Genomic DNA, 23244 nt, shown 5'->3' with positions numbered 1-23244 from the left:
TCTATCTTGCCTCTATGAATTGTTTTGCACGAAGTGCAGAATCGCGAATCACGTTGCTGGCACACAAGGGCATATAGACAAGCGTTTCCGGACCTCAGCAACTTTAAGACATGTGGATCTCCACTCCAGAATTCCTCGTTTCTAGGGGAATTCTGGGAGTTAAAATCCACCCGTTTTAAAGTTGCCGAGGCTGACAAACACTTGGCACGGACCACGTTGGAAGAAGAGCGCCTGGCAGTTCCTCTAAACCAGGGGTCTTCAAACTTGGCCCTTTTATGACTTGTGGACTTCAACTCCCAGAATTCCTCAGCCAGGCATGCTGGCTGAGGAATTCTGGGAGTTGAAGTCCACAAGTCATAAAAGGGCCAAGTTTGAAGATCCCTGCAGTCTAAACGAGTGCGCGCCTTTGATTGGCCTACAATCCCCATCCCAATATACACCCAAGTGAGGCGATGGGAGTTGTAGTCCAACACTTTAGCGGGGACCAGACTGGAAAACGAATCCCACCCTCGTGCCTCACTCCTCACTCCAACTAAAGGGGAAAAAAAAACCTACACCCAGCCCGCCCCCTTTAGCTCCGCCCCCGGGCGCGGCAGCCGACTTCTCCCGTCGCACGCGGACCGCGTCTCAACCTATCAGAGGGCCCCGACCGAGCCCAAGCGAAGAGGCCCGAGAAAGCGACCCCGCGATAGGTTTGCATATCCCAGGGGTAGGCAACCTCGGCTCTTTTATGACTCATGGACTTCAACTCCCAGAATTCCTGAGCCAGCGTAGCTGGCTCAGGAATTCTGGGAGTTGAAGTCCATGAGTCATAAAAGAGCCGAGGTTGCCTACCCCTGGCATATCCCATCCTTTTCTCCAATTAGGCTGCCTGCTCCGCGACGTCGCTTTCTATTGGCTCTCCGAGGGCAGACGGAGGCGGGACGTCCGGGAGCAGAGGAAGAGAAAGGAGAGGAGGCTGAGGGGTTTGGGGCGCTCGGAGGTGCTGCCGGCGAAGCGGGAGCTCGAGCCGTCATGAGCGGCGGCGTCTACGGAGGAGGTGAGCGGCCCAAGGCGGGAGGAGGCCGCCTTTTCTTTAGCGCGGGGCCGGCGGTGGGCGGAGCTTCTGCGTGCCCTCTCCCGTAGGAATCCGGGCCCCGGCGGCTTTTGGCAGCCTCTCCTTCGCATGCATGGAAGCGGACCTCCCGGCGCCCTCCTGGGCTGCCCGGTTGGCTAAATTGCTTGCCGACTTTGCGAGCCTCTGGGTGACGCCGTCTTCCCTCCTTGCTGCCCGGAGCCCCTCTTGGTACATGCATCCTGAGGGTTAATGTTTAATCCTGATATTGCCGTATAAAAGCTACCCAGGCTTATATTTATATTTGTGTGTGTGTGTGAAATCTCATCCGTCATCCTCAGCCTGAGGATGACGGATGAGATTTCGTCGAAACGGTTTCCCTGATACCTCCAATTAGCAGTGGGCTAATGCCTCCTTAAGTAACACCAGCTGCCTGCAATTAGTGCAGGTTCGCATCCCACCAGGCTCAAGGTTGACTCAGCCTTCCATCCTTCCGAGGTAGGTAAAATGAGGACCCAGATTGTTGGGGGCAATAAGCTGACTTTGTAATAATGCCACTTGGGGTGTGTGTGTGTGAAAGCCCTAATAAGCAGGCATATACATAAAATGAAGGCTACTGCTAAGCTTGTAAGCCGCCCTGAAAAAACCCGAATGACCAAAGATCTACATACAAACACCCGCGAAAACTTCAGAATATATATATATATATATATATATATATATATATATATATATATATATGTGTGTGTGTGTGTGTGTGTGTGTGTGTGTTTTCTGAGGTTTTCGCGGGTGTTTATATGTGGATCTTAGGTCATTCGGGTTTTTCCCCGCGTAGAACTAAAGGTGTAGGTATGTATGTATGTATATGTATATGTATATGTATAAAGGTAAAGGTTCCCCCGCACATGCGTGCTAGTCGTTTCCGACTCTAGGGGCCGGTGCTCATCTCCGTTTCAAAGCCGAAGAGCCAGCGCTTGTCCGAGGACGTCTCCGTGGTCATGTGGCCGGCATGACTGGACGCCAAAGGCGCACGGAACGCTGTTACCTTCCCACCGTAGTGGTCCCTATTTTTCTACTTGCATTTTTACATGCTTTCGAACTGCTAGGTTGGCAGAAGCTGGGACGAGTAGCAGGCGCTCACTCTGCTACGCGGCACTCGGGATTCGACCCGCCAAACTGCCGACCTTCTGATCGACAAGCTCAGCGTCTTAACCCACTGAGCCACCGTATATATATGTATATATATATTATGTGTATGTATATATGTATATATATATGTATACACACACGTGTGTGTGTATGTATATATGTGTATATATGTGTGTGTGTGTACGTACATATATACACATACATATATTGTGGGAACCAGTGCTTTTTTGTAAAAGAAAAAGGTGCCGGAACTCACATATGTCATACAACCCACCTTGCCTACCCTACAAGGTTCCATCCAAAAAAGGTGCCGGAACTCCATTCTGAGCGTTCTATGAGAAAAAAAGCCCTGGTGGGAACAATCCAGATAATTGGGGAATATTAAAAAGGCAGAATATATATTTCCCCAAAGGATTTTAAAGGCAGAAACCAACCCCCCCACCCCCTGCAAGTCTGTGCCCCAAACAGAAACCAGGTCTGCAGAAATGCAGATGTGACAATCCTGTCAGAAAGATTGGAGTCAGGAAGCTGGGATTAGAAAGACAAAGATCCCTAGAAACAACAATCCCTCACCCAAAAAATCCAACAGTCATCAGCCACAGCCCCAGGGAAGCAGGATATGACCTTTGGGATGTAATAGGATTAATCCACCACCATCAGAATACCAGAAAGGCACACTCGGACTCAGGTGAAAGTTCATGCCACCAGAACATCTCGAAACAAAAGCCCAAGAAGGTATAAAAACCCACTCCCTACTACATGTGGACACTTTTTTCCCCCCAGAGCCATCTTTCTGTCTGGCTCTCCTCTTCAATACACTACAACCTTCTTTCTAAAGCAGTCTCCGTGTTTGTTTATTTCGCGTTTTATCATTAAAATCAAGATAGCGCTACTGTGCTGAATTTAAATGATAAATGATGACTCTCTGTCTGCAGATGAAGTTGGTGCGCTGGTGTTTGATATTGGCTCGTGCACAGTACGAGCTGGCTATGCTGGAGAAGATTGCCCAAAGGTAAGGATGAAAGTGAAGTGGTAGATTAAGCCAAGAGCCCTCATAACTGATTAATAGAGTAAAGCATGGATCTATATGAGTGTTTCAGTTTCCAGAATTTCCTATTCCCATGTTGGCTGGGGAATTCTGGCAGTTGATGTCTGCACATCTTAAAATTGCTGAGGCTGAGAAACACCGCTTTGTATAATGGAACAATGGAACACTGGCTCAGCAATTGTGGTCCAGTAATATGTAAAACATTAGTTATGTCCTTATTTGTCATATCTGCTTGATTTGGCATGCTCTGGGTCCCATCTATTATTAACTGATTGTTAATTTTCTCCATGTTTTCTTTTGGACGATTTGTTCCGTATTTTATTGTTGCATTTTGGAAACTGCCTACATTTGTAATGGATCGGGCAGCCTATAAATCTAATTATTAATAATAATTTTTGCCCAGCGAAGATTACCTTTCGCTTCTCATATCACTGTATTTTTGCACTCTAAGATCATATCCCTACAAATTCTTTTCTTGGATCATAATATTTATGCATACAACTCCTTAATTAATAACTGACTTATTGCAGCAGAAGCCTTTCCTAAAGACACTTGGTCAACTGCATCTTGATCTTTGATGGCAGGAGAAGGCTATGGAAATGAGGGATTCTTCTGCATGATCACTCCTTTTTGTAACGTACACGCTAGTTAAAATAATACGCTACAGGTGGTCATTATATAACCTTACATGTTTGTTCTCCTACTGCTTATTGTAGGTGGACTTCCCTACTGCCATTGGGGTGGTCTTGGACCGAGATGATGGAAGCTCCATGATGGAGATTGACGGTGATAAAAGCAAGCAAGGAGGGCCAACATACTATATAGACACAAATGCCTTGAGAGTTCCTAGGGAGAATATGGAAGCCATTTCACCTTTGAAAAATGGAATGAGTACGATGTTCTGCATTTTCTCCTTTTAATCTTAAATTTTGGTTGCTATTTTATGGTACCTCAGAATCTCCCTTTCTGAAAAATAGATTTTGTCTTACTCGGAAGAAGATACGTGGTGGTGGAAGTTGGAAAAACATGGGATGTTTCAAGCCAAGAATGCTAATAGAATAACACAGTACAGGTAGTCTTTGACTTACAACAGTTCATTTAGTGACCATTCAAAGTTTCAATGCCACTGAATGAAGTGACTTATGACCGTTTCTCTCAGTTGTGACTTTTGCAGCATCTCCATGATCATGTGATCAAAATGAAGAGGCTTGGCAACTGGTTCATACTGATGACCGTTGCAGTGTCCCAAAGTCATGTGATCACTTTTTGCAACCTTCTGATAAGCAAAGTCAATGGGGAAGCTAGATTCACTTAACAACCAGATTACTAATTTATCAACTTCAGTGATTCACTTAACAACTATGGCAAGAAAGGTGGTAAAATGGGAAAAACTCACTTAACCAATGTCTCACTTAACCACAGACGTTTTTGTGCTCAGTTGTGGTCGTAAGTCAAGGACTACCTGTATCCTTGTATATTTCCTTTTTCTTCTTTCGTTTATTATATAGACTTAGTCTGAAATAATGGTTTCCAAGGAAACCTTGTGATTTTTTTTGTTTTATAAATTGCTATAGAGAAGATGTAACTCTAATTAAATATCAGCATTTGGGAGGAAAACTCTCTTGTACAGTTTGTTCTATCTATCCTGTGGTTGTTCTCCCTCCTGTTTAAGGTAAAAGACAGTGATTCAGTTCAGAGATAAATGTTGACTCACGATTATCCATTACAGTGATTTTCTTATCCTAACCTGGATAAAATCTTAAATGCCTTCTGAAAGCATAGTTTGACTTGCCGAATTATGTTGTCCCTCCAAATAAGAGATGCCAATGAGACTTCACCAACGTGTAAACTGGTAGACTAAGGAAGATTGCTTGAGGCATATTCAATACTTAAACTTCTCATACCTTGCTTTCTACTAGTTCTTAACTGTTCAGACATTGATTGAGGTCATATATTGCATTAGTCATAACATGCTTTGTTTGTTCCAGGTAATCCTCACTTAATGACTGGTCGCTTAGTGACCTCCCCAGAGCTACTTAAGACCCAGTTCTGGAGTTCTGGATGCCTACTCCTGGCAGTCACGGGATTGCACTTTGGGTGCCTGGCAACCAGCTCACATTTATGGCCATTTGCAGTGACTGCGATTTTTGGCCATTGTTTTTGCTGATTTGTGGTGTTTACTTCCGATTTCCAGCAAAACATGCCCATTAAATAAAACATGTTTTGCTTAATGACTACAGCAAAAAGGGATTTAAAATCAAGTACTGTCACATGGTGACTCACCTAATCCCAGTGACAGCCATAATTCTGGGGTCAATTACGGTCACAGGTCAATGATTACTTCACCTGTTATAGGAACTCAATCCATCCGGTTACATTCATTGAACTATTGTTAAAAGTATCCATGGCACATGCTTAACATAGTCAAAACAGACCTAATATGCTATTTTTTTCATTCAATGTGGAATAGTACATTTATAATCCAAAACTGTTATTAATTTTGCCCTGTTAAGTGGTTCATTTTTGGGGGGGGTTGTTACAATTTTGTCAGTCTATCCTATCTATCCTATGGTGATGGACTGCTCCTATTTTCATGCTGAACCTTGTATTAAAAACATGCCTGCAACAAGCAGATTACATTCCACCGACAAAAGCTGCATTCATTTTATATTGTTACAGTTGAAGATTGGGATAGTTTCCAAGCCATCCTGGATCATACCTATAAGATGCACATTAAATCTGAAGCTTCATTGCATCCTGTTTTAATGTCTGAAGCACCAGTGAGTAAAAATTGGTTTTATTTCTTTCATAGAACCAATCAAGTTTCTTGCCCAGACATCTGGCTTTTTAAGTAGAATATGGGATATGTGCTACATGAAGCTTTTTTTTCCCGGAAGTTTTGACCAGGAAGGTCTCAAAAATGATTAATATGGAGCCTGGTTCAAGTTCAGCTCCATATAAGATTTGGGCAAGTAACATAAAGCTGAATTGCAGCTGGGATTAGTGAGCTTCCTCTAGTATGGAAAAGTAACATGATACTCTTTCAGACATTCCCAATACTTTTATATAACGTATAACAGTCTGAAAAATCATCTCCAAATAATTAAAGCATGCCACTTCTTCTATTTTTAGTTCATTAACTAGCCAGGTAATTTTTTAAATTTTTTTTAGAGAAAATTATGTTTTATTTTTTTCCTTTGCACATTCCCCCAAAGTGTAGAATGGATATGTCTCTGTGTATTTATAGTTATGAGATTGTCTTTTTGGAAGTTTTGCAAAATACATTTATAAAAGAATCCCGATTCTGTGGCAGTACGTAAAATTAGAAATAGCTATATATTTTGTGATTGAGAGAGTAAAACTTACTTTAATCTACTTTAGTCTGACAGATATTTATAAATCTGGTTACCCGGTTTGCAAGAAATTGGGAAGAAATAATTGAAAAATGTCAAGTCTTCTGCTTCTTGAGTCATAAACAATAATTTTGTATTTTGATAATTTTCTCTGTGCTTTTCTAGTGGAACATTAGAGCAAAGCGTGAAAAACTGACAGAATTAATGTTTGAACATTACAACATCCCTGCATTCTTCCTGTGCAAAACTGCAGTACTAACAGCGTATCCTAGAAAGGTTGAATAAGTGAGCATCATCAAACACTATGTGCTGTTTTAAGGAAACAATTATAAAATTGTTTTTCTAATTGTTTAACCAAGATCCTGTTGCTGTGCGATTTCCCAAACAGGTACAATAAATTGTGAAAACTCATGAATTATGTAAGGAAATCATATTTAGGGTTTTTTTAATATAAAAACTGGTTGCATGTTTGTTGTTGTTAGCTGCGAAGTCGTGTCCGACCCATCGCGACCCTATGGACAACATTCCTCCAGGCCTTCCTGTCCTCTACCAGGTTGCATGTTACATTCGTGTATTTTGTTTAAAAATCAGACTTCTCTAGGCTGGTGGCCTCCATTGATGGGGCCATGAGAACAGGAGATTACAAATAGTCCTAGACTTGCAACCATTTGTTCACTGACTGTTCAGAGTTATAATGGCACTGAAAAAAGTGACCTATGACCATGTTTCACATTTATGATAGTTGCAGCATCCCCATGGTCATGTGATCAAAATTCGGATGCTTAGCAACTGGTTCATAGTTGCAATATCCCGGGGTCATGTGATCACCTTTTGCAACTTTCTGATAAGCATAGTCAATGGGGAAGCCAGATACGTGTTACTACCTTAACAATTTCAGTGATTCACTTAACAACTGTGGCAAGAGAGGTGGTAAAATGGGGCAAAACCTCAGTTAACTGTCTTGCTTAGCAACAGAAAGGTTGGGTTCAGTTATGGTTGTAAGTTGAGGACTACCTATATAGAAGTTGCAGCTTCATTCATGTGGAGAGCATCAAATCGCAAGAGACAAAGGCCAGTTAATGGGATTTTGTGCTGGGAAGAACGTTGATTGACAATCCACTCTGTGTCAGTAAAAATTCAGTTAATATGCTCTCGACTAGGATTTGGCCTGGCAACCCTTCAAGCGGTTCTGAAGCTTAGTTCCGCCTTGTATACTTGAGAACCACTTTTGAGTGACTTATTTCCCTATGGAAAGATACATGCTCGGCATTACAAGACGAGACAGAAAGGCCCACACATGGATTAGAGCACAAACGAAAGTATATGATGCCATCAAGAGAGTAAAAGAATTGAAATGGAAATGGGGCTGGTCACATAGCAAGAAGAACTGATGGCAGGTGGACCAAGGAAGTCATAGAATAGATCCCCCTTGATAAAAAGTGTCCATGAAAGAGACCTAAAACAAGATGGAATTGATGACCTCAGCAAGGATTGCAGGTCCAACTGGCCAAAGAAAGCTCAGGATCGTATTGGTTGGAAACATACGGAAGAGGCCTTCCTCCTGAAGTAGATAGACAATGGCTGAAATGATGATGATGACAACGGTGGATATAATTTTCTGCCAGTTTAATTCTCTTAAAATCTTCCCCCTCACACAAATAGTCCTTGGCTTACGACTGGTTGCTTAGTGACTATACAAAGTTACAACACTCCAAAAAAGGGACTTATGACCTGGATTTGGAATTTCAATGTCCACCCACCCCACTCCAGTGATGTTACCAAATTTTGGGTGCTCAGCAAGTGGCCCACATCTGTGGCCATTTGCAGCTCCCAGTAGTTGTATGACATCTCTCTCTATATCTATCTATCTATCTATCTATCTATCTATCTATCTATCTATCTATCTATCTATCTATCTATCTATCTCCATCTATCCATCCATCCATCCATCCATCCAGCATTTACCTCTGGTTTTCAGAAAAAAATGCCCCCCCCCTAACGAACAATGGGTTTGCTTAATCATGGTGTTTGCCTAATGACAACCATAAAAATGGTCATACAATCAGGTGCCATCACATGACAATCTGCTTTTCTACCATCACAACGTATTATTGAAATTGCGGCCTCAGCTATGATCGTAAGTTAAAGACCACTTAATATCATTAGATACAAATTCATGCAATATGTCAAAGCCCAACAAACCATGATGTATATGCTGTTCCTGTGCCAAAATTCCACCATCTTCCTTAACTCTGCAACTAGCTTTGCGAATGGCAGATCCACCGGGTTGATCTTAGATAGTGGAGCAACACATACCACTGCGATTCCAGTCCATGATGGCTACGTGCTTCAGCAAGGTAAGAAATCTTCCAGAATTCTTCCAGAGCTATCCTACTATATTGTTAAGACTTTGAGACAAACAAATGACAGGGTTTGTTTGTACCAAACAAAATGAATTAAATAAAGCTTATTTCTGAAAAGCAGCCATTTCTGATGGCCACCAAAAGAGAGAATTTTCTAATGGTTCATGAGAACCATTCAGCGATTCCCGCGGCCCGGTAGCCAACAGGCCATGGCCGGTATCGGGCTGCGGACCATAGGTTGGGGACCCCTGGATTAGATAGTCTTGCTGGTGATACTGAGGGCCACTTTGGACTGTAATTTCTGTTCAAAAGAGAATCATTCAGCAATAATGCAGGGAATAAATTTTATAGCCCTTTTAGAAGCCCAGCGAAATGTAATGAATATATGAGACACCAAAAGTTCCCTATCTGGTTTCTCTTGAAAGAAGTATCTTTGGTTTCTACAAAAAAAGACAGATTTCATCATTTTTTCCTTTTGTTGTGCAGCAAAATACAGTTTCTGGGAACTCAGTGGCCCATGAGGACACAAAGGGTGGCTAGTCTGGCGTTAAAAAACATGAATTTGTCTGTAAAACAAGTTTCTATGTTAAATGTAATTGTGAGTGGTGTTGGAGTATTAAATCTTTTGATTCCATTTGTGCCCTGCATTTAGGCATTGTGAAGTCACCTCTTGCTGGAGATTTCATTTCAATGCAGTGCAGGGAACTGTTTCAAGAAATGAACATTGAGATCATCCCCCCTTATATGATTGCATCGAAGGTAAGATCCTGTGTTGATAGAATGACAGAAAGCTGCACGTTCTTGTAAATGTGAATCAAGAAGCTGCTTTGAGATTCACGACAGTTCCGGTTTAACAATCGTTTCTCCGACATTAAATCCCATCAGGGTTGGCCTTGGATTTAAATACAATTTAGAGTCATACACAGAGGATGCACCTTCAAAAAAAAATGTTTTGATTCTCAGTGTACTTCGCTATTCCAAGACAGAGGTTGGATTTGCACATTAAGGTATAAGCACACCAGGAACTTGTAGTGCTCCATTGATGGTTGAATTACATTATCCAGTATCTTTTACTTTGGTCGTGGATGCTGGGTGTTGTAGTTCAGGTACAATTGAAGCACCCATAGTTTGTCCCTGACATAAACCATTCCACAGTGGCATGAAGCACGAACCCAGTGAATATGATGTTATTGTGCTGAGGAAAGTATTTACAGACGTACAGCTTTGCAAAGCCACAATCTTTTTCATGAGCTGGTTATGTACTTAGAAACAGTAAATGACGAGAACTGAATTGTGAATAGATTTTAGCTTAGTCAGGCTTGAATGATCTGTTTTCTCTCTCTTGGCTTAATAGGAAACTCTAGGTACTGTATCCTCAACATTCCTAGGTTTATAACTCCTCTAAGCCATCTACAGAATAATGTATTTGAATGTGGCCTTTTGCAATGACCTTGATTTTATATTCTAGGAAGCAGTTCGAGAGGGTTCTCCAGCAAACTGGAAGAGAAAAGAGAAATTGCCGCAGGTCACAAGATCTTGGCACAACTATATGTGCAATGTAAGTATTTGCCATTAAGTTAATTTGTTTGGATATAAGAAGCATTTCCTGCAAATACATTGATTTCCGCGATGAATGATTGCTTTAGGAGTGAACTGCTGGTATGGCTGATGGCTCTGATGATTTAAATAGGATTCCTCTACCTCGTGCAATCTATAAGTTGCATTATTAGTAAATGTTGGTGCACTGAAAAATTATAAATGCATTCTAGATTTTCTGGAGGAAAGCAGATCGGTAGGAAAGTAAAGAGGAAATTAATAGAGCGATTAACATCACTTATAGGTAGCATTTTACAGTGTGATGTCAAGGTGCCTGGAGGCGGTTCAGGTCTGGATGGGGAGAAACAGGCTTCGTCTCAATCCCACCAAGACTGAGTGGCTGTGCATATCGGCATCTCGGGTTAACCAAGTTATTCCATCCTTAATGATGGGGGGTGAGGTGTTACCCCCCGTCGATAGGGCTCGCAACTTGGGCGTCCTCCTGGATTCACGGCTCAATTTCAAAGATCATATAGGAGCCGTGACCAGGGGGGCTTTTGCTCAGGTTCGCCTGGTGCGCCAGTTGCGTCCCTATCTGGACCGAGACGCCCTACGCACAGTTACTCACGCGCTTGTGACCTCCCGTTTGGACTACTGTAACGCTCTCTACATGGGGCTGCCCTTGAAGACCACTCGGAGGCTTCAACTGGTGCAGAATGCGGCTGCGCGAGTTGTAATGGGGGTTTCCCGATACTCCCATGTAACACCTCTACTCCGTGAGCTGCATTGGCTTCCGGTTGCCCTCCGGGTGAAATTCAAGGTGCTGGTTATCACCTATAAAGCCCTACATGGCCTGGGTCCGGGATATCTGAGGGAACACCTGCTGCTGGCATCAAACGCCCTTCGCCCAGTGCGCTCCCACAGGGAGGGTCTGCTCAGGGTCCCACCGGTAAGAGATTGCCGGCGGGTGACACCCAGGGATAGGGCCTTCTCGGTGGGAGCGCCTGCCCTCTGGAACCAGCTTCCGGTGGAGCTGAGAACTGCCCCCGACCTCCGATCATTCCGCCGGGGCCTGAAGACCTGGCTCTTCGAGCTCTCGGGCCCAGACTGAGGAGAAATTTTTAATTTGGGGTTCTTTTTAATTGAGTACAGGGTCAATTTAATATTTTTTAATTTGGTTCTTAATTTTTGTATTTTGGATTTTTAATTCCCTGTAAATCGCCCTGAGTCCTCAGGGAATAGGGCGATATATAAATATAACTAAATAAATAAATAAATAAAATACTGTAGGCACATAAATCACTGTGGTGGCACAGTAGTTAGTATTACAAGCTTACCCTGTCCACAGCCAGGAGTTCAGTCCCGACTGGCTCAGGTTGACTCAGTCTTCCATCCTTCCAAGGGCGGTAAAATGATGACCCGGATAGTTGGGGGCAATATGGTGACTCTGTAAACCGCTTAGAGAGGGCTGTAAAGCACTGTGAAGCGGTATATACTAAGTGTTATTGCTATATTGGTTCCAGGGGGGCCTTTTCATTAGTCTTCACATTTTAAGGGGATCCTGACATTACTTTGCTCCAGTGGAGTGCCAGTCAGTACAAGTGATTTTTATCTGCAAACCTTGCAAACATTTCCCAGCAACCTGTAGGAGTCTCTTTATTCTCACTTTCCTCCTGGGTGGAATGGGTAACCTTGAACAAAACTAATGGAGGAGAATCGGCATACACCATAAGAGTTTCACCATTCTTATCATTGTAGTGTGCTCTCAGACATGGGAACCTAACTGCAGTATTGATCTAGGGGTCACTTAACCTACCTTGAACGGTTGCTGGAATTGGGTATGTGTAGTTTAATGAAGAGAAGGGTGAGGGGTGACATGATAGCAGTGTTCCCAATATCTCAGGGGCTGCCCCAAAGAAGAGGGAGTCAAGCTATTCTCCAAAGCACCTGAAGGCAGGAGAAGAAGCAACGGATGGAAACTAATCAAGGAGAGAAGCAACCTAGAGTTAAGGAGAAACTTCCTGACAGTTAGAACAATTAACCAGTGGAACAACCCGCCTCCAGAAGCGGTGAATGCTCCAACACTGGAAGTTTTTAAGAAGAGACGGGACAGCCATTTGTCTGAAATGGTATAGGGTTTCCTGCCTTAGCAGGGGGTTGGACTAGATGACCTCCAAGGTCCCTTCCAACTACTACTACTACTACTACTACTTCTTCTTCATCTTCTTCTTCTTCTTCTTATTATTATTATTATTGTTGTTGTTGTTGTTGTTGTTATTATTATTATTATTATTATTATTATTATTATTATTATTATTATTATTACCTCACAAAATAATCAGTTAATGGCTCTTTCCTCATAAGAGTTGACTTTTTCTTCCCTCGTTAAGGCTTGACTCTTTTGTCATAAGAACTGACCTTCACAAGAGTTGGCTCAAGAGATTTGAGTTGAAGAATTGACTTGAAAAGTTGCCTGAACTGGATTGCTTGATCGATGCATTCTTTCTTAAAGATGCTAGCATTTTGGACTTTTTTGGCCATAACCTTGCAGCATTAGAATGGATATTATAGGCTGTCAAGCTCAGTGTTGTGAGTTTAGGAATTCAGCCTAAAGCAGACCTCTGAATATGTGCAGAAAAATAGAGCTCTTCTCCTCTTTGGATATCGTTTCCACTGTGGTACTTAGTGTTACATTACAAAGTTTTTCCTGACCTGTACCTGGATGCTCCTACTTGGATTTCCAAATATAACACTGACTTTAGGAATGCGGTGTCCACATTGTCTAATTTGGAGCGTGGCTTTATCTTTAGTTTTAAAAAAGTATAAAGCAGTATTTGTATCAGAAATCCTTATGTGAAAATATCTTTTCTCCTTCCATAGTGTGTTATTCAGGACTTTCAAGCTTCTGTTCTACAAGTTTCTGATTCATCTTACGACGAGCAGTAAGTCTCTCTTAATTTATAGGAATGTTATGGTGCCTAATATAAGACTGTATTCCAATCTTTTCCAGTCTGAAATTGTAGACTGGTTCCAGTATGAATTTTATAAAATTGGCCATCCACTTTTCCTCTTGGCCTCTTTACTCAACCTTTCCATTTTCTCCCTTAAAATCCTCTCTAAGCAGGCCAAAATTTGTGTTGCCTTTTTTTGTAATCTCTACTCTGGGGGTTTTTTTTGGATGCCACAGTTAGCCTCTGATTGTAGCAACAATATTCCTGGATTTTGCAGAAAATACAGATAGAAATTCCTTTCAGATACTGATGTGGCTCAGGGCAAAAGGTGATCTGGTTTGAAAAACAAAACAAAACTGTTTCTGTCCTTTGTTTTACACCAGAGGTGGAGATTTACTCTTCAGATATTAATTACAGCTCTCCTAATTCGTACGGATTTCTGTGTTGATTAGGGCATATGAAATATTTGTTCAAACATTTGAAAGTTTTCAAGAGATTCTCCCACTGTTATTAAATTGCTTTTTCTCAGGTTTTTTGTAGAGGGGAACATAACTTCTTTTATAAAAAGAGGGAAAAATGTCTATTCACGGAATGTCATTTGTAAATGACTGATTTTTGCCTTCAGGGTGGCTGCACAAATGCCAACTGTACACTATGAGTTCCCCAATGGCTACAATTGTGATTTTGGTGCTGAACGACTAAAAATTCCTGAAGGCTTGTTTGACCCTTCAAATGTAAAGGTAAAACTAAACAAGATGGAATGGATATAGATGCTTTGTTTTCAGTGACAGTTCTATGGAAACAGGTGGAAAATCTAGAATCTTCAATTTGTGGATTACAGAAAAGTCACTGTGTTTTGTGTTTTAATGACATCTGATGTGGAGGCTCTTATTCTACATTATAGTAAATTTATTTTCCAAGAATTTGTAGTTCATGATTTTGTTGTTTTCTGAGAGAGATTTTAATTCTGCATCTCAGGTAGTCCTCGAGTTACAACTGTAACGGAGCCTGCCTATTACGGTTGACAATCATGGCAGTTGTAAATTGTGATGGTCATAAATGAGGTCAGTCACATGACTGACTTGATTTTATGACCTAAAGTGACCACCATGGTTATTAAATGGCCGTTGTGGTCCTTAAGTGAACCCATGGTTTCTTTGTGCACCAAATATGTCGAAAACCAGGAATAAATGCCAGATTTCAGCAAAACCATCATAAAATGTGGTCATATGAAATACTGAAACAATTTAATTAGTTATGAACTGTATCAGAACAAGGAAAAAGAAGAGATTCTGTGCCACACATACTTTTTTCTACTTACTAGAATTATCAGATCAAGCTTCCGTTTCATGAAAGTACTGTATTTCAAAAAAGGCTCACAAGAGTTCCTACTAATTCTACTTCTGATGTAATAGCAATTAACGCTAAACATTCTTTCTCTTTTCTAGGGCTTATCCGGCAATACAATGCTTGGTGTGAGCCATGTGGTCACCACCAGTGTTGGAATGTGTGATATAGACATTCGGCCGGTAGGTATTAATTAGGCATAATGAGAGTCTTTTTTTTTTCTTGATTAAAATTCGGAATGGAAGCAAGAACTATGCTTTGATGCAGAACTCTGCACTGTTCAGGGCTACTTGAAATCTCAGTTGTATTTTTACACTTGATCTGAGCCAAAAGGCCAAGAGGCAACAAAGCTCAGTTGTATTTTTCAGGTAAGCCCAGATGTAGCGCAAAGGCTGCAGATCGGGTGACTGCTTCAGTTCTTGGGTCAAAGACAGGCTTGTTGAATGCGCTTAGCTAAACCCTAAGAAGAATCAGGTTGGAAATTCCAACATTCTACTTACATATGGCTCAGAAGCTGTTTACAAAGCGCTTATAAAGAGAAGAAGGGGCGAGCAAAGAACACTCCGGCTTGGTGGAGCAGTGGGCTAATGCCTCCTTAAGTAACACCAGCTGCCTGCAATTAGTGCAGGTTCGCATCCCACCAGGCTCAAGGTTGACTCAGCCTTCCATCCTTCCGAGGTAGGTAAAATGAGGACCCAGATTGTTGGGGGCAATTAAGCTGACTTTGTAATAATGCCGCTTGGGGGCCCCCCAAAAGCCCTAATAAGCAGGCATATACATAGAATGAAGGCTACTGCTAAGCTTGTAAGCCGCCCTGAGTCTTCGGAGAAGGGCGGGATATAAATGGAATAAAATAAATAAATAAATAACATCAAAACTGATACAAAGATGAATATCCAACAACTGAAAGAAACTGTGCTTGACAGGCTGGCATGGAGAGGACTTGCCTATGAAGTCGCCAAGAGTTGGACACGACAGAGGTGTTAAAACAGCAACATAAAAGAGTACACAAATTGTGTTATGAGAGAAACCCCTTTTGTTTTTATGTTTTGCAGGAAGGATTGCCAAACATACTGTTAACAGAGCTATTTGATATTCAGAACTGATAGTCTGATTTTCCCCCGGATTTCCCTGATCTGTCATTCCAGAATTAGGGTTGCGATAAAAACCAGGCAACCCTTGTTTATATATTAAAATGCTGAGAAATCACACGTTTTAGCTTCTAAATAGTTAAAAAGAAGATGGGTACCACCTTTTAAAGATTAAACTGCCGAGTGTCTGTCTGTCTCTCCTTGTTTAGTGGGGTGCTCTATCAAGAATCACTTCCTTTTTCTAGAGCAAGGGTCTTCAAACTTGGCAACTTTAAGACTTGTGGACTTCAACTCCCAGAATTCCTCAGCCACCCCTGGCTGGCTGAGGCATTCTGGGAGTTAAAGTCCACAAGATTTCCAGTTGCCAAGTTTGAAGAGCCCTATTCTAGAGGAAACGCTTCCCTGGTTATAGGACGATAATTTATAAAAGAATTAAGTACCGGGTGATGAGAAAGTGCATCTTTGCCTTGTTGCCGCCTCCTAGTTTCTTTTTGTATCATCTTGGGAGACAACTGATCTAAAAGGACGATATAAATACTTCAGTGACGCTGATGATTATACATTTTGTACGTCAAAAAGCTCAATTGCAATGGTGGAGTGCTTTACCTTTTTAAATTATGTGTCTTTTAAAAGGCAGCTAAGGGTGTTTCAGATGAATGTTCTTCCAACTTTTTGAGGCTGTTCAAATTTTAGGAGATAAGCAGCAAACGTAGAAACAAATGTTTTGGCCCTATCTTTGTCAATTGTAAACCAATTTAATGTTACGGTTTATTGTTTTAACGTTTCTTACTGGTTTTTAAATTATTGTAAACTGCCTACAGGCAAAACGGGTGACATATAAGTTTAATAAATTATCAGCCACGTTGACTTGACATCTGAAATGAGGAACTGAATTGATGTTTGGGGCAAAGAATGCTGATACTTTTTGTGACCTTTTGCCATCTGTCACAATTTGGAATGGGTAGATGATGAAAATCCAAGCATAAATGCTGGCATTTTTGGTAGCCAAAGTTGCAGTTTGCTCCATATATCACCATATTGAGAATTGTTGTGTAGTACTCCTTGTGTATATAAGGGACGTGGTGGCTCAGTGGGTTAGGACGCTGAGCTTGTCAATCAGAAGGTCGGCAGTTTGGCGGGTCGAATCCCGAGTGCCACATACAGAGTGAGCGCCTGTTAGTTGTCCCAGCTTCTGCCAACCTAGCAGTTTGAAAGCACGTAAAAATGCAAGTAGAAAAATAGGGACCACTCTGGTGGGAAGGTAACAGCGTTCCGTGCGCCTCTGGTATCTAGTCATGCCGGCCACATGACCACGGAGACATCCTCGGACAAACGCTGGCTCTTCGGCTTTGAAACGGAGATGAGCACCAGCCCCTAGAGTTGGAAATGACTAGCACGCATGTGCGGGGGCACCTTTACCTTTACCTTACTCCTTGTGTAGTATTTATGGACAGAAGTAACTTGAGATTGCTAGAGAGCCAGTTTGGCATAGTAGTTAATGCATCAGAGTGGAAACCTAGAAACCATGAATTCTACTCTCCCCTTAGGTGCTATACCTTGGGTACCCTTGGGTTAGTCACTTTCTTTCAGCCCTAGAAAAGAAGCAATGGCAATCTCGTCTGAAAAACCTCACTAAGAACCTTGCAGAGTCTTGCCCAGTCAGCCTCTGAGAACTGGACACAATTGACTAGGAAAACAACAACAGCAACAACCCCGAGATTCTACTGTAAATAAAGAGCCTTGGTGGAGCAGTGGGCTAATGCCTCCTTAAGTAACACCAGCTGCCTGCAATTAGTGCAGGTTCGCATCCCACCAGGCTCAAGGTTGACTCAGCCTTCCATCCTTCCGAGGTAGGTAAAATGAGGACCCAGATTGTTGGGGGCAATTAAGCTGACTTTGTAATAATGCCGCTTGGGGTGTGTGTGAAAGCCCTAATAAGCAGGCATATACATAGAATGAAGGCTACTGCTAAGCTTGTAAGCCGCCCTGAGTCTTCGGAGAAGGGCGGGATATAAATGGAATTAAAATAAAATAAAAAAATACAAAATAAATAGAACCAGGAGCATCACCACAAGAGCTTGACTTCAGGAAATCCAATCTGGCACGTATTTGCAGAGTTGGGCTGTTTTAGTTTTTAAGCGCAGAGTCCACCGTGTGCAGACTTGGTAAAGAATCCAAATTGTGTTGCTTGTCTCATGTTTATTGAATTAGGGGTTCCTGTTTCCAAAATACTGTTTAGTGTGGAATTTTAAATATGCTTTATATTGTGGCAGACTACGATTAAAAAAGGACCTTCTGCACAAGGACCCCTCCCGGGTTTTACATTTGTTAGTGGAAATGATATATTACTTCCTTGCCCTGATGAACAAGTAATATAAGAGGGTGTGATTTACTTTCCAATTCTGTGTAGGCTTGTGTAATCTTTTCTCTTATCAAAAAGGGGATTACAGAAAGTTACATGTCCAGTAATGTGTGTGCCTTGCTTTACTTTTCCAGGGCCTCTATGGTAGTGTGATTGTAGCAGGAGGAAATACGCTACTACAGAGTTTTACAGACCGGCTGAATAGAGAACTATCTCAGAAAACCCCTCCAGTAAGTTTGTCATTTAATAAGTACATTTACAGTCAGCTCCCCATATTGGCATATTTAAAAAATGTTTGGATCTATTTCGCTTTTTTTAAAACAAAAAAACCCCCACCATCTATATAGAGACGATTCTGGTTTGTGTTGATTATTGAAGATAACTATGTTAGTAGTCATACAGTAGTTCAGGGGTAGGCAACCTTGGCTCTTTTATGACACGTGGACTTCAACTCCCAGAATTCCTCAGCCAGCCATGCTGGCTCAGGAATTTTGGGAGTTGAAGTCCACGAGTCATAAAAGAGCCGAGGTTGCCTACCCCTGCCATAGTTCAAAGAATTAAGTTAGCGCTGTGTGTTTTAGCAAGTTTGGGCTTAGATTTTTGGTAAATCTCTCCTCTTTTTGCTTCACCTGGGTTGAAATTTCCCATGAAACTGAGACAATATGTGGTTTCAAAGACTGTATTGGGAATTTGATAGTAGAGGTAGCTGCTTCTGAAGTGAAAAATAGCATGGCTGAGCATGTTTCTCAAGCAGCTTTACTGGCCTGTGCTAAAGCAACAGGATGGTTGGCTTACTATATAATTAGAGTTTATGAAGTTGTAGACAGCCTTCTCATTGTTCGGTAATATCCAGATGAGGTGGGATTATAAATCTTCGAACGATAAGGAATCTTGGGCGGTGTAGTCCCAACATGCGAAAGGCATTTACTGAGGAAAGAATTGTACTCTCTTCCATCATTTTTCTTTCCCTCATTGTTTATATGATAGGAATGTCTAGTGTTAATTGGCCAGTGTAGGATTTGGGGAATGCTCATGAATGTGGAATGGGATTAAGTTTTCCAGGCATAGCTTTATGGTGATATTATAGGAAGGTGTGGCTACTTCCTGCTCTTTCCTGGTTTTTTTTAAATCTTGCTGGGTTTTTTAATCTTGCAATAGCAAAATGCAGAATAGCATTTATTTGGGGAGGTCAGAAATAAGATGGAAATGAAGCCATCGTTCCTTCCCCCCCCTTCACATCTCCCACTTTTATCTTTATTTGGAGGAGAGCATAGCACAAGTAAAAATCACTCATTTTGCTATTCAATTTTTGGGATGCAGCCGTTGGATATTAGAGAATCAGAGCAGGCTTTCCCTTCCGACATACAGCAATAAACCTGGTTGAATTGTTGAGGTATGACTTGAGCTGTTTGGCCTATGTATTCTACAGTGATGAATGTAAGCAAATATTACCAGTTCTCCTTTGGGAAGCCTCCCAAGGACACAGTCACCATTAATCTCTTTTTCTGATTTCAGAGCATGAGGTTGAAGTTAATAGCAAACAATACAACGGTGGAGCGAAGGTTTAGCTCCTGGATTGGCGGTTCCATTTTGGCTTCTTTGGTTAGTAATCTATTCTGGCTGCTGATGAGTCCTAAAAAGACTGCGTAACAGCAGGGAATGTGATTGAGAAAGGGGAAAAAAGCATTGAATTTTGAACGTACAGCTAGTCCTTGGCTTATGACTTGTTCACTTAGTGACTGAAGTTACGATGGAGCTCCCCAGGGATACTTAGGACCTGAATTCAAAGTTATGCCAGCTGTGGCCCTCTTGCAATCATGGGATGGAATTTTGAACACTTGGCAACTAGCCTGCATTTACATCCATTTGCGGCATCCAGCAGTCACGTGACTGTGATTTATGTTTTTTCCCCCCTGGAAAGTGGTGTTTACTTGGGGTTTACGGCAAAAGCAGCCATTGTGGACAATGGATTTGCTTAATGGCTGCTGCAAAAAAGGTTGTAAAATCGGGCGTGGTGACTGGCTTAATCACTGGTGTGACTTAACAGCCATAATTCCTGGCTCGATTGCAATTATAAACTCAGGAATATCTCTGATAATGGGGTTGGGAAGCAGGCCCAAGGCCAGTAGGGACCCTGAAGGGTGGGAGTCAGCGCATGGGGTGTTTCAGGTACGGGGCTTGCATTCTCCCACCCAAAGCACCCTGTGCTCCATTTAATGACTGCATCTGGAAGAGCAAGGATGGGATCACTAAGTGAGGTACTTAAATGACTGCATCGAGGAGAGCTGAGGTAGGATCGTTAAACAAGGCAATAGCATAGGCACGCTTACCAATTGTTACAACTTGGTATTATATTGGGAAGGCTCCATTACGGTGATTAAGTTGAGGACTACCTATACCAGGGGTAGGCAACCTTGGCTCTTTTATGACTTGTGGACTTCAACTCCCAGAATTCCTGAGCCAGCCATGCTGAGGGGAAAAGGAGAGGTTTCCAAGCTGAGCCATGCTGGCTCAGGAATTCTGGGAATTGAAGTCCACAAGTCATAAAAGAGCCAAGGTTGCCTACCCCTGACCTATACAATCCAAACTAGGCCTGGAGAAGGATGAAAACAAGAAAACGCTGCAATAAAGTTGGGGGGGACTTGGAAGGGGAACTGAGAAAGCAAGAACCATAGTGTAATCTCGTATGGTAGGTTGTGCATAACTTAGTTTCTGCGTGCCACAAATATTTATTGCAAGATGACTACGTTTATTTTTTTTTTATAGGGTACCTTCCAACAGATGTGGATTTCCAAGCAAGAGTATGAAGAAGGGGGAAAGCAGTGTGTAGAAAGAAAGTGCCCATAAACCCCGTGACTTTTTAAGAATCTGCCTTCCTGTTGCTTCTATTATTTTTTTTATAGCTTTAGTATACTCAGGAATTGAAACTTTGTCTCTTTTGTAGGAAGTGTATACTTTTTGTGCATCCCGATTTTCAAGTTTTAAAAAAAATATCCTAATATTTGAAAAGGCCAAACTTGTCCTGTCACAGCACATGGATGCTTTTATCCATTGTAAATGCAATAACTTTTATACAAACTTTTTTTAGAGAAATAATTTTGTATAAATTTATCTATTTTCTGCAAGAGAAATTCTCCTGGAGACTGATCTATAAATTATGGATGTAATTTCTTGCCTTCGGGTAAGGATGGAAAAAAAAGACGTGGGTCTGCTTACAGATTAATCTTACCAGTACTTGTGCTAGCAGCAATAAATTTCTCTAGTTTGGCTTTCTGGCTCCTTTATTTTCCATCATACAGTCAAGTAAAGGTTCTGATTTTTTTTTTACACCTGGAGGTTGATTTTATGTCTGCATATTTCTATTACATTTTGCATAGTCGTAGAAGGTATATAAATGATACTGTTGAATCTTCACCAGTGTGATTATCTTGATAATGATATTGATCCAATGCTCAAAGAATCAACAGTGTTCTGGATCTTGGCTTATTTATTCATCATGCATTAGAGAAACAGCTGAATTAGAGGGTCAAAGTGGATTCCAGAAATCTCCAAATGTCACCAAGGTGAACATGAATAAAACCTAATTTACCTTGGTACCAGCATGTCAGTCGAAAGAAATAGTTGTACATCTTGGCTTATTAAATAACAACTGAGCAGGAATGCACAATACGCTAAGCCACACTGATGTACCTTTAACAATATTGTGCAGAATACCGAAAGGAGCATTCTGGAAATAAAAAATTGGAAGTCTTGAGGTAAGAAATTTAAATAATTTACTTGTTTACATCAACACCATTCACAAAATGCCTCAATTTTTCATCAAACTTTGTCATATACCCTTACATCATTTTGTATGCAGTCTTTAAAAGTCTCTCTTAGGTGAATTCCATCCAAGACCTTTTCAGTCTTGCAGTTTCTCACACCTTATGTTCTTGTTTTGTGATATATCATTTTTTTTAAGAATGTGCCTCTGTGCTTCTTTCCTATTGGTTACTTTCTTATTCAGTTTATATTCATTTTGCACTATTCATTCTTTATGCATCTCTTATCAGATAAATTTAAAGTATCTACTACTGCATTCAGCTTAACCTATGATACACTGAACTCAAACTTCTATTGTGCTTCCAACACCATTGATTTCTTGGAACAAAGCCACATGCTTTGTGTTAGCTTACTCTAAAACAGGGCTTTTCAATCTTTTCACTCATCGTATCACTTTTAGGATATGGTAACATCCGAGTACCACCAGTCGCCTAGCAAGGTGTCAAAAACGTGATGACCAAAAAAAAAAAGTGATGAAGTACAGGTAGTCCTCGACTTACAACAGTTCGCTTAGTGACTGTTCGAAGTTACAATGGCACTGAAAAAAGTGCCCCCCCAAGCCACAGCTGAGCAAGACATCTCCCTGCCCACCTGGCGGCGCTCTTCCTCCTGTCCAAAGTTTTCATTGCTGTGAGCATTTCTGTTGAGGATTGGCAGCGGGGGTGGGGTGGGGGGTGTTTGGTTTTTATCTCCCCCCCGCCCTGCTGGGTAGTTGCAGCAGGTTTCGGTCACTTCACATGACACTGTGACCGTCATAAATATGAATCAGTTGCCAAGCATCTGAATGTAAATCACAAGACCCTGGAGATGCTACAACATTCCAGCTGATCGGTGTTTCTGGGCTCAGCAGAAGCGCCAGGATCAGCGCTGAGCTCCAGCTGGAGCCTGGCGCTGATCCTGGTGTTTCCGCTGAGCCCTGACAGCCCTGCAGCTCCAGCTGTGTCTTGCTCAGGCTGTGTGGTGCCACCGGTTCAGCTAATTCCCCCACTACCACTTTCCTAGGATGGTCGTGTACCACCTGCCAGGTGCCAATGTACCACAAGTAGTACCCGTACCACTGGTTGAAAAGCCCTGCTCTAAAATGGTACCATCCATTTTCCCTTCTTTTAACTTTTTACCAAGGTATAGCAATAGATCTATTTGGTGTCATTTATTTATAACTTTAAAT

At 41.7% G+C, this 23244-nt stretch overlaps 2 protein-coding genes across 2 annotated transcripts in view; one reads left to right on the top strand and one right to left on the bottom strand.

Annotated features, from left to right (window-relative positions):
* NIFK (nucleolar protein interacting with the FHA domain of MKI67) overlaps window positions 1-21898 on the bottom strand; it is a 43413-nt gene extending 21515 nt beyond the window's left edge. Inside the window, exons 1-2 of the mRNA XM_081328780.1 lie at window positions 21844-21898; window positions 16333-16409 (exon numbers count right to left, since the gene is read on the bottom strand). Coding sequence (XP_081184906.1) covers window positions 16333-16409; window positions 21844-21883 — 117 coding nt within the window. The 5' untranslated portion in view covers window positions 21884-21898. The remainder of the gene's footprint in view (window positions 1-16332; window positions 16410-21843) is intronic.
* Window positions 826-21517, top strand: ACTL6A (actin like 6A). The gene is made up of 14 exons (XM_081328779.1): window positions 826-1039; window positions 3139-3215; window positions 3968-4142; window positions 5931-6031; window positions 6770-6867; window positions 8867-8961; window positions 9620-9726; window positions 10436-10525; window positions 13384-13445; window positions 14080-14194; window positions 14903-14983; window positions 18389-18484; window positions 19770-19856; window positions 21021-21517. The coding sequence occupies exons 1-14, from the start codon at window positions 1015-1017 to the stop codon at window positions 21099-21101; spliced, it is 1290 nt and encodes a 429-aa protein (XP_081184905.1). The 5' UTR covers window positions 826-1014; the 3' UTR covers window positions 21102-21517.
* Window positions 21899-23244: the final 1346 nt, after the last annotated feature.

Source organism: Vipera berus (genome assembly GCF_964194415.1).
Source record: "Vipera berus genome assembly, chromosome: 5".
NCBI lineage: Eukaryota > Metazoa > Chordata > Lepidosauria > Squamata > Viperidae > Vipera > Vipera berus.
This window is presented reverse-complemented; position numbering and strand designations above follow the sequence as displayed.

Excerpts from the sequence above, each read along its gene's own strand:
- ACTL6A (XM_081328779.1), top strand. The coding sequence starts at position 1,015 with ATGAGCGGCGGCGTCTACGGAGGAG. Across the intron at positions 3,216-3,967 it reads CTGGAGAAGATTGCCCAAAG|GTGGACTTCCCTACTGCCAT; the intron begins GTAAGGATGAAA and ends TGCTTATTGTAG. Across the intron at positions 4,143-5,930 it reads ACCTTTGAAAAATGGAATGA|TTGAAGATTGGGATAGTTTC; the intron begins GTACGATGTTCT and ends ATATTGTTACAG.